Genomic DNA, 12,082 nt, shown 5'->3' with positions numbered 1-12,082 from the left:
TACTGTCTCATTAGGTCGTGTTGCTTTATCATCTCTTATCATGAAGCGTTCATCAAAATGCACACACAAGCACATGATCCTGGTAGAAAGTCTTTCCTATTAATTTTACTAATCCATATTTTACACAGTAATTCATCTTTGCATCCCAGAATGCTACATTTTCGCAGCATCTGAAAAAATTCAATTAACTCTGTATTATGCACTTTAATTAAATAATAACTAAAGGAAAAGGAATTACAGTGAATTATTTAATGCTATATAACTAATATGCTGTAGACTATAATTATTAATACACCCCTATTTAAGCTCAGTCAATGTACAAAATATATGTACAAGCTCAAGGTCAATATTTTTTAACTTTCAAGAACTTTATTATTATTATTATTATTGTCTAATTTAGAAGAAGAAATTATTCTAATAAAAATGACGAGATTCCTGTTTGATACATAGTTTGAAAATGAAAAATTACAAGAGAAATTTACTGGATTCTTATAATATTTAACATGAGTGTCATGGCATATGTAATAAATATGATTAGAACATGAATGAAAATGGGGGAAATCTCTTTATCATAAAAATGTTTGTTTTGTAACACTAACTAACTTTTAAGAAGTACAGGTCAAACAGAATTAATTAAAGGAAAACATTAAAGTGAGATAGTACAGTCAAAAGTCATTAATTTAGACACCCATAATCCGGACCTCAAAGCTACAAACTTTCTGCGCATGCGTCGCGTTGACGCATGCGCATAGGCATTTACGCATGTGCGTAACACCTTTACGGCTGCGCATATGCATGTTTAATGTATAAGCTAAAATTATCTAATTATCTATTTCAGTTAATGTTGCAGATTGCATTGTTCCTTAATCTTCGAATTGGATCCGGCTTATTATTTTTTGCAGACTGTTAGAGCAATTTTATAAAAGTAAGCTTGAATTTTCGATTATGTCAAATAGAATTTCCGATGCTGGAACTCCCAAAGGATCTACAAAGCAAAAGTATGTTTCGATGTCCATCAAACAAAAAGTAGAATTGCTGCAAAAAATGGATAAAGGCATATCTTTTGTTTCTCTAACCATTCCAAAATAGGTTTGTCAATTTCACGCTGCTCAGCGGCGGGGGGAGAGGGGAACGCCGCGATGCGCAATGAATTGGAAGTTGATCTGTCAGCACTATCCTTATCTTCAGGGCAGATGTTTTTATTTTATTTTGCTTATAATTCCTTACTAAATGTAGTATTTTATCTCGATGTACTCCGTCTTTGATATAATTTAAATCAAATTCCTCGTCATTATAATTTGCTTCTGATAGTGAAGAAAGTGACACAGAGGTTATTGGAAACGAAAAAATTTCAATTGACAAATTAGTCGGTATTCTCGACACAGCAATTATAGGACTTGAACAGCAGAACTTTGTAACTGAACAAGAAATTATGTCTGTTTATAGAATTAAAGAGAAAATATTATCACATAAAACGAAGCAACTTAAACAACTTACATTGAAAGAAATGTTTAATAAAGTGAACAAATAAATATTAAGCTTTTTTTCTTTTCGTAAATTTTGATGCCCTTTAGATCGTAATTGTTCTTTATTTCATAAATTTTGGTTTCATATTTTTAATTTTATAATTTCTGCATGCCATCTTAGCAGATTTAAACTGATGATCTATAATCCGGAATCGCCAAAGTCCCGACGAGTCCGGAATAACGACTTTTGACTGTAAATAAACTTAACTTTCGATACATCTTGCTAAAAGTTAAATTTACTAATGTTAAGGAATAGTTAATGCTACTTAACTTCTAGCGTAATCATACGCTCTGTTGACCCTAATAGTGTCTGAAGATGGCCTTAGTACTATTGCCCTCGCTCATGACGTCACATCAGGGAAGAACCCCTCTGGATTCAGAACTCTTTCAATTTTCACTTAAAAAACATCAGAGCACAAACTTGGCATTGCATATTCCCTTGACTTTGTCCATGTAGGCATTAATCTATTTTCACTTAGAAAAAATCAGGGAATGATGGCATCGTATAATGTTAAAACAAAGTTAAGTTTTAGATTAAGGAGTTAAGTTTGTCCACCAAAATTGGGCAAAATTTGTAGCCAATTGAAGCTCAATAAACTGCATTTTAAATTAAACAGTGAAATAACATAAAAAAGGAAATGTGTGTTATCGCATATGTGCACTAAAAAAAAAAAAAAAAAAAAAAATATCGACTTACCATATTTAGAAATTTCTGTGTCTTCAGTCTGTGGCACACAAAATTTCTTAACAGCATCCAAAAACTTTCTAAAATTATCTGATTTAGAATATGCATACAGCCGTCATCACATAAATTCACAAAAATATCCTCCGAAGTGCTGTACTGCCGGTGGCATTTCTTGCGACAAAACCATTCAAAGCCATCTGAATGATCTTTATGTTCAACCATATGCATTTCCATCATACTGTAAGGTATTTTTCCCCCCTTCCTAGCGTGCTTTCATGGTGTGGTAGGTGGTTCTGCACGCTGGGACGGTATCCAGAGGTCCGTGGTTCGATTCCTTGCAAAGGCGTTGCTAATTTTTCATCTCTCCGGCTTTTCCAATTAACCTAATGTATAGTGGTGCCCAAACTAAAAGGGTGTTGAATGATGATTCTCCTCACCCAGGACCCACGATTGCGCCCCCTAAAAACCCCAGTCAGCCTTTAAAAGGGGGAGTATATAAGGTATTTCTCCCGTGTGCTTCGTGGTATAGTGGTTCTGCACGCTGGGCCGGTATCCAGTGGTCCGTGGTTCGGTTCCCGGCAAAGGTGTTGCAAATTTTTCATCTCTCCGGCTTTTCCAATTAACCTAATACCTCTACAATACAAACAGGACACTTATAATGACTACTAAGTAAATCCTCATTTACACACCATTCAATTAATGCCCTCCCCCTTTCATTGCAAATTATACAGAAACTTCACATACAGCCATTTTACAGTGTACAGTGCACATCTAATGCAGAAATAAGCCCTTACAAATATTTTCCCATCAGTCAAATTCACCACAATCACGCAAACAATCATGTCATAATAGGGTTACCATAAATGATACAACAATATGGGGATAAATGAAGCAACAACTTGGCAATAATTCAAAGGGCATCCTAAAATATAGACTAGCCAAATGCAAGCGTTCCAAAAACAGATGTGAGCAACTCAATATATTTATTTGCGATCACTTTACCGTCTTAATATTGGTATCTATACAAAATATTTGAAGTAATCTATGAATTAAAAAATCTGCCTCTAGGGGGGAGGGAAAGGTTTTTGTGAAAATTTTCTTTGTAAGCTTCTTAAATATAAATTTTATCCTTATTGTAATAAACAGTATCTTACAAGCTTGTTTGGGATACAGCATGTTTTAAATGATTCATTCAATTCCCAAACTTATACAGTCAAAAGTCTTTAATCCGGACTTGTCGGGACTTCGGCGATTCTGGATTATCGATTTTTCCGGATTATAGATCATCAGTTTAAATCTGGTAAGATGACATGCAGAAATTATAAAATTAAAAATATGAAACCATAATTTATAAAATAATGACCGATTATGATCTAAAGAGTATCAAAATTTACAAAAAAAAAAAAGCTTAATATTTATTTGTTTACTTTATTAAATATTTCTTACAACGCGCGCATGCGTAAAGCATACATTACGCATAGCCGAAATTAGAAAATTGCAACCAGAAAACTATTTGATTTGTATTCGTGATATTTATAATGACGAGGAATTTGATTTAAATCATATCAAAGACGGAGTACATCGAGATGAAATACTACATTTAGTAATGAATTAATTATAAGCCGAATAAAATGAAAACATCTGTCCTGAAGATAACAATAGTGCTGACAGATCAACTTCCAGTTCATTGCGTGCCGCGACGTTCCCCCTCCCCACCCCCCGCGCAGAGCAGCGTGAAATTGATAAACAGATTTCGGAATGGTTAGATAAACAAAGGATATGCCTTTATCCATTTTTTGCAGGAATTCCACTTTTTGTTTGTTGGACATCGAAACATACTTTCGTTTTGTAGATCCTTTGGAAGTTCCAGCATCAGAAATTCTATTTGACATAATCGAAAGTTCAAGTTTACTTTTATAAAATTGTTCTTACAGTCTGCAAAAAATAATAAGTGGTATCCAATTCTTAGATTAAAAAACAATGCAATTATTAACATTAACTGAAATAGACAATTAGATAATTTTAGCTTATACCGTCCGTTATACATTAAACGCGCACGCGAAAACGTATTCTGCGCTTGCGCACACGCACATGTGCAGTCGTAAAGGTCTTACGCATACGCGTAAACGCCTATGCGCATGTGTCAAAGCGGCACATGCGCAGAAAGTTTTTAGCTTTGAGGTCCGGATTATGGGTGTCTGAATTAATGACTTTTGACTGTATTTTAATTTTCTCATTTCCTCGCTGTGTATCTAGCAATGTATACAATTCGATCTTCAGGCAACATTCAAAGCAGTTTTTTTTTTTTTTTTTACAAGTAATTGGAGTCCGTCTTATGAATTTTAAAATTGATTATTTAAGCATGTGCACTTTCAGATTACTGTTTTATATTTCATAGATCTGAAGGGATTAAACTTAAGTTTAGAATGTCTGAAAACATAAAGGCATTAAATTTAGAAACATTATTAAAGATTGATGCTACTTTAAATCTCTTACAGAGAAAATTGCAGAAAGTTAGGTAGATTGTTAATAAGATAGTCAATTTACTTCAAGTTCAGATTGTTTTAGAAAAGAAAATGATCAACCTAAGAAGATAAATTTCATTAGATGAATAATTTTAATAATTGATTTAGAAATTCCTCATTAGAATTTTTTACATAAGATTTCTGTTAGTTTTTTTCATTTTATGTATAAAATCTGTCTTTTGTGTTTTAAAATGTTTCTAGGTATTAAATGAAAAATAAAAATTTCAAAGTTATTTGATACATTATTCACTGCTTATTTTAGTGATTAATTCATAATGTCTTTAATAAACTATGAAAGGAAACAAAATACTGTTGTGGACTATCGATTCATTCAAATCTCTCTGAATGGTCTCTTTGAATAACAGGAAGACATTAACACTTGCTTTTGCAGGAAGGAAAAAGTATCTGCATCTTGAGACATGTACTAAAATCACTCATTTGTTAGTACATTCCAAATTATTTTGCTTTAAAAGCATAATCATCATTCTTAATAATGTATTTAAACATAAACATATAAATTCCAGTTGTATTTTGGTGCCAGATCCTCAATAACAGCAGTGACAAAATTAATATTTTATCTTGGGCAGTAGCAATGTCAGTTTATAACATAATCCCATCTTTTGTTTTACTAATTTAATTAGAAAGACAAAACTAGAAATATCAAAATCAAGTACAGGAACACACAAATGAACAATACCTGTACAAAAATAATTAAATGTGTAGTTAAATATAAATCTAGTCTTTCAGGCTTTTTTATTTATCAACCGTGCACAAACTTATTCTGAAAGTGGATTAACATGATCATTTTCTGCATTCAGATCTGAAGTTTGATGAAAGTGGATCATGTTCTGCATTCAAATCTGAACTCTGATGAAGTGAATCATGTTCATCTACTTTCAATATTAGTTTTGCCATTGTTCTTACTTAGCATCTGGCACCAAAATAAAACTGGAATTTAGATGTTTATATTTGAATACATTATTAAGAATCATGATTATGTTTTTAAAGCAAAATAAATTGTATATATGCTAGTAAATTACTGGATGGACCATCAGATCTTTTCTGATGTCTAAGCAATATGAGTTGCATTATTTTGTTTTTAATTAATGTGAATTAAGTTTCTGTGATATAATTAATTACTGAATCTTATTTCAGTTACTTAGCATTAAAAAACATAACAACATTTTTATTTGTATTTTTGGATTATTTCTATGTATTTATAAAGAAAATGTTTTGTATGGAAGGCCTAATATTTTTTTTCTTAGCCATAAGATTGCTTTATTGTGTTCTTGTTTATAATTTATTTATTTTAATATTTGAAACCTTCTTTTATAGATCTTTCTTTAAGCATACAGATAAAGGAAAGTCAAGCAATGAGGATAGTAAAAGGTATGAATCCTATTTTATAAATGATATCTTTAAAGTAGGGATCTTCAACATTTCACACCAGAGGGCCACATGAATAAATTCACAAAGATCCGTGGGCCACGTGCCTGCCAAAAAAATAGTGTAGTCAGAAAATTTATATAAAAAAGAGAGGTCTGTTTTGCAAGACTGCAATTAATTTTTAAGCGAAGAGCTAGTGTTACAGATTTGTATATACGTTATACAGTCAAAAGTCTTTAATCCGGACGTCCATAATCCGGAATCATCTGTAATCTAGACCTCAAAGCTACAAACTTTCTGCGCATGTGTAAACGCATAATGCATTTATACATGTGCATAATACCTTTATGCATGCGCGCAATACATTTACGCATGCACGTTTAATGTATAACGGATGGTATAAGCTAAGCTAAAATTATCTAATTATCTATTTCAGTTAATGTTGCAGATTGCGTTGTTCCTTAATCTTCTAATTGGATCTGGCTTATTATTTTTTGCAGACTGTTAGAGCAATTTTATAAAAGTAAGCTTGAACTTTCGATTATGTCAAAAAGAATTTCCGATCCTGGAGCTGCCAAAGGATCTACAAAGCGAAAGCATGTTTCGATGTCCATCAAACAAAGAGTGGAATTGCTGCAAAAAATGGATAAAGGCATATCCTTTGATTCTCTAACCATTCCGAAATCTGTTTTATCAATTTCACGCTGCTCTGCGGGGGGGGGACGCGGGGCGCAATGAACTGAAAGTTGATCTGTCAGCACTATCCTTATCTTCACGGCAGATGTTTTTATTTTATTCGGCTTATAATTCCTTCTAAATGTAGTATTTCATCTCGATGTACTCCGTCTTTGATACAATTTAAATCAAATTCCTCGTCATTATAAATATCACGAATACACATCAAATAGTTTTCTGGTTGCATTTTTCTAATTTCGACTATGCGTAATGTGTGCTTTACGCATGCGTGCGTTGAAAGAAATGTTTAATAAAGTAAAAAAATAAATATTAAGCTTTTTTTTTCCTAATTTCTGATACCCTTTAGATCATAATTGCTCTTTATTTCATAAATTATGGTCTCATATTTTTAATTTTATAATTCTGCATGCTATCTTACCAGATTTAAATTGATAATCTATAATCCTGAAAAAACGATAATCCGGAATCGCCGAAGTGCCGACGAGTCCGGATTAAAGACTTTTGACTGTATACATTGGTTCCAAAATATCAAATGGAAATCAAATTAAAATGTTTTGCAACGTCTTTTAACCTTTTAACTGTCGTGCCCGAGATAATCTCGGGCACAGCACTGGTGTTCGAAAATGTCACGCCCGAGTATTGCTCGGGGTAATTTTTTTCTTGAGTGCATCATATTGTTATACCCGAATATATATCGGGAGACGTTCATTTCGGCTTCATCTCTTTGTCAAACCCGACTGTATCTCGGGAAAAGTTAATGTCGCTCAATTGAATATCGCTCAATTCAATAGATGACAGCACTTTACTGAAGATTTCAAAAGGTAGAGGTTACAAGTTCTTTGGTTCAAAGTGCACGGGATCTTTTTGTTGTAAAATGGCGTCCAGTTCTTTGAAACAGTTATATAGATGATTTAGATTCCTCAACCGAAGATGAAGGATGTGTGTTTGATGAGCAGTATTCATGATACTTCTATGGTCAGCCTCAAAAATAAAAAAATGGAGATATACTCAAGCCGAAGATTGTTTCTAATTACAGTCTATCTATGGGATGTGTAGATCGCTGTAATCAGGAAATATCCTTTCATCCAACAATCCGGAAACGTCAGAAAAAATATTATAAAAAGATATTTTTACATTTACTAGACAAGGTACTCTGGAACTCATATTTGCTCTATGAAAATGTAGTTTGGAAACATATTACATTTTTAGAATTTCGAATCCAAGTTGTAGAAGAGCTTTTACATAAATATGATGATGCAGCTTCTGGACAAAAGAATGTTGGCAGACCACCTACAATAGATAACCCTGCCCGTCTTACTGAACGACATTTTATATCCCATATTCCTCCTACTCCTGCGAAACGTGAGCCTACAAGACAGTGCAAAGTGTGTTGTTTGAAAAAGGATAAAAATGGGGAAAAGATAAGGAAGGAAACACGGTTCTGGTGTAGTGATTATGGAGTTGGTTTGTGCTTGGAAAAGTGTTTCCAGTTGTACCACACAAGACTGAATTACTGAACTACTAATAGGTATTTGCCTATATTTATCTATTTTTTAGAAAATAATTAATTTTTTTCATTTTTAGAAAATAATGCTTCACTAGAAGCGAACTTTATAACTGCCATGTTGAGTGGCAGCCGCCTCAAGCAAATATGCATTGGCTACAAAACTTTAAAATTTTACCCATGTACTTCAAAATATCAATTTTTAACTACTTAAGTATATTTTATTTTGTACTAAACATTTGAATTTTCCAATAAAAAAAAATTGACAATTTGTGTACCCAAATCATCAAAATAACTTGACAGTTAAAGGGTTAAATATGAAAAAAAAGTATAAAGAGTATTGTACAGAACAATGTAAAAAAATGCATTTACCAAAAAAAAAAAATGCTGGCGGAAGATGGTAGTTACTTTAGTTAGTTTTAATGTGAAATTTAACATTGTTTTTGCTTGATTAAAGCTTTGATATCCCATCTAATCTTTATTGTTGCAATTCATAAAGTTTCTTCCAAATGTCTGTCAGCCATGTTCTTGTTTTTGATTTTAGGATTTTCATTTTGCTAAATGCTATTCATACATTGCCAAAGATAGAAGACATGAAGAGTGCATGTTTACAAACTCCTGAATACCTATCTTCGGTCACGTACTTCGAATAAAAATCAATTAATGTAGGATTTTATAGAAACTTGTATTTTACTGCAGAGTCACACTGCAAATCTATAAATTCTAATTGAAGTTTGGGTGGAACACTTCCAACATCTACTGAAAATGGCAAAGAACATATTCTCATAAAAATTTCATTTTCATGGAAATCAGAAAATCTGCTTCTGAATTCCTCTTTCAAATTTAAAATGCATTGTACATAATTATTTGAATTCTATGTTGTAGAGTTCTTGACATTCTCCATCAATTTTGGGAATTCTTATTTAGCAACTGATTTTCTCACAGGATTAATTTTGTCTCAAAAGCTTTCACAAAGTAATAAAGATTATGAACAAGTAGGTATTTTCCCAGCAAGTGGTAATTCAAAATCATTGAGATGACCTGTACTATCGACAAGAAGTGCAGGCTCTCAACCATTTCTCATCACTAAACTCGTGAACAGATTTCCCTTTAGATTCCATGAATTGTTAAACTTTGCTCTTCAAAGAAAACAGGCACTGAAGCATCTTTCCTCAGCTCAACCAATTTACTTCTTTGTAATACACAACATCAGCATATTCAGCTTCCAAATCACTCAAGAACTGTTGATATTGCCTGTGATTAAGTCCTTTAGACTGAATGAAATTAGCCACTTTTACAACAACATTTATCATAGGAAGTTTGAGAAGGATTTCTTGCACAAATTTTCTTGGTGGATGATGCAGTGGAAAGTCATCATAGTATTATTTTCATTTGTCCTCACATCAGATTTGAGTAATGTTGTTACTCCTATTTTCCCTCCAGTCATAGATTTAGCACCATCCATCGTTATAGCAGATATATTGATGAAGTCCAACTCACATTTATCCAAAATTTGTGTCAGATTCGAATACAAATCTGTTCCTTATGTTGTACCTTTAAGTGCAATGACACTAGCTAATTCCTCCATAATTGGGAAGTCTCTGTCAACACCACGAATAATAATAGCTACTTGTGCTGTATCTATCACATCTGTTGATTCATCCATCACTACAGAATAAAACTCAAATGTTTTGCATTTGGATTTTAATTCACTGAATATATCTGTTGCGAGATCCTCTATGCGTCTCACTATTGTCATATCAGGCAAGCTAATATTCAATATTATTTGAGCCTGTGATAGACAAAGTGCATGAACTGCACCCTGAAGACATTCTTTTTCAAATTCTCCACCAGCAAAGGGTTTTCCAATGTAACTAACATGAACGCTATTCTTTATTCGCTGTGGTGAAGATAGTCTGCTGAAAATTTAGTTTTGATTTTAATTCGTTCACCTTATCACTTCAAAAATAACTTTCCATTGCAGAGTATTTCTCACTGTGCTAAATATCAAAATGTCTCTTAATGTTGTATTCCATCATCACAGCTACACTGTCATTGCAAATAAGGCAACTGCCTTACCTTTATGTACAACAAACAAAAAAAAAAAAAAAAAAAAAAATGAAGATCTGACTACTTTTCTTTAAAAAATCGCACTGTTCTTTTTTTTTTTTTTTCTTTCACAGCTTACCATTGTGTACTCATTCATGTCCATTGTGTCCACGTTCTAAAATTTAGAATTTGGAATTGTCTTTTCAATATCTGAGAATATGTTTGAGGCTGTGCACAGTAATTAATAGACTATGCTGACCATGTTTGCATGCACTTTATATGAATTTATCTTTTTGTTCGTCATGTTATATACTTATTATTCCCACCTACAATGCCATAGTTAACTGTATCCTGTAATTTCAATATACGTTGACATCCTTGGTACCTTGCACATATTCTAGTATACTCTTACTAATTTTCTCTGTGTGAACCTCATATGTGTTTTTTAATGTTGTAATAGGTATTTTATATATTTTAATACAAATTAGTGATTTTCAATGAATTTTGGTAACCATATATGCATCAATTGATTATGTACTTACTAAAATATAATATGTAATTCCTGCTGTAATTCTTGATGGATTGAGAGCGTTAATAGTTTTGCACTACATTCTCATGTTTTTTCTTATACCGTATTTGACGGCATATAAGACGCACTTTTTTTCCTAAATTTGGTCTCAAAAAAGGACACAGGTTAATTTTCAATACTGAATGCTATTTTTAGTCCGGGTGTGTGGCCTTCTAAATAAGGGTGTGTCTTATGTGCCGTCAGATATGGTAATTACACACCTCACTTGATCACCAGTTCTACGGTTTGAGCTTTTACCCATTTGATCTTCCCTTAGCATAATGCTTTACATTCCCAGCTTGACTTATTACCATAGATTATTAAAAAAATATAATGTATATTTTTAGGTTATTGCCTTTTATCATTTGAAATGTTCAATCTTTCTGCAAGGGTAGGGCTTCTGCCTAGGTATCCTGGTGTCGCAAACACTGTTCAACTTGAGGAGAATGTGGAATGAGTGGGAGCTAACCTAAACTAGCTTAAAATTAGCTGTAGAAAATGTTTATCACCAAATTAAACAGGATGTTTATGATTACCGTTCCCTTTGGCAACTCTGTTAATTTATTCCTTCTCCCCTCTATAGTAGTGGAAGTACTGATAAAAGATTGGCATCTGTTGCAAACCTGTTACCTTTTTAACCTACCTTTTTTATGGAATTGAGATTTTATGCATAGTCAAAATTTTATTTTAAAAATTACATAAGATAGAGTGAAATTTTTGAAAAATTGGTCATTTTCAGAAAATTTTGTCTCAAATAATATCAGGCATGTCAATGAAATGTTTAAATATCAAGAATAAGAGAAACAAGAGCTTTTTTTATGACAGAAGGCTGACAAGGTGATTTTTTTTTAAATCAAAATTTCTTAAACTTCTTCAGGTTCAAATGTGGGGCCACTAAACTGCCTTCAGCAGGCCTCGGGTGGAAGACCCCTATAAAGTATTATTCAAAATGAACAAAATATATGCACATGTATTTTCATTTATAAATTGATATCAAATACTCTGAATACATTTGAGAACTGACCTCTGTTTGCATTTGCTTACTGTGAATCGGGTCACAGAACTACAGTCTGCAGAAAAAAGGGAATGTTTAAAATATTCTTCTTTATCTGTGATGGAAGATCACTAAACAAAATATATATG

General features: G+C 32.6%; 1 protein-coding gene across 1 annotated transcript in view; it reads left to right on the top strand.

Moving 5' to 3' along the window:
- The window catches only part of DNAlig1 (DNA ligase 1), a 170,789-nt gene that overhangs the window by 11,379 nt on the left and 147,328 nt on the right, over positions 1–12,082 (top strand). Inside the window, exon 2 of the mRNA XM_085817061.1 lies at positions 6,072–6,125. Within this exon, the coding sequence (XP_085673187.1) occupies positions 6,072–6,125 (54 nt within the window). The remainder of the gene's footprint in view (positions 1–6,071; positions 6,126–12,082) is intronic.

The sequence above is a fragment of the Stegodyphus dumicola genome, chromosome 5 (genome assembly GCF_044657685.1).
Source record: "Stegodyphus dumicola isolate Sdum_Otavi_A_Nest chromosome 5, ASM4465768v1".
Taxonomy (NCBI): Eukaryota; Metazoa; Arthropoda; class Arachnida; order Araneae; family Eresidae; genus Stegodyphus; species Stegodyphus dumicola.
The sequence above is the reverse complement of the archived record's forward strand: the minus strand, read 5'-3'. Positions and strand labels throughout refer to the sequence as shown.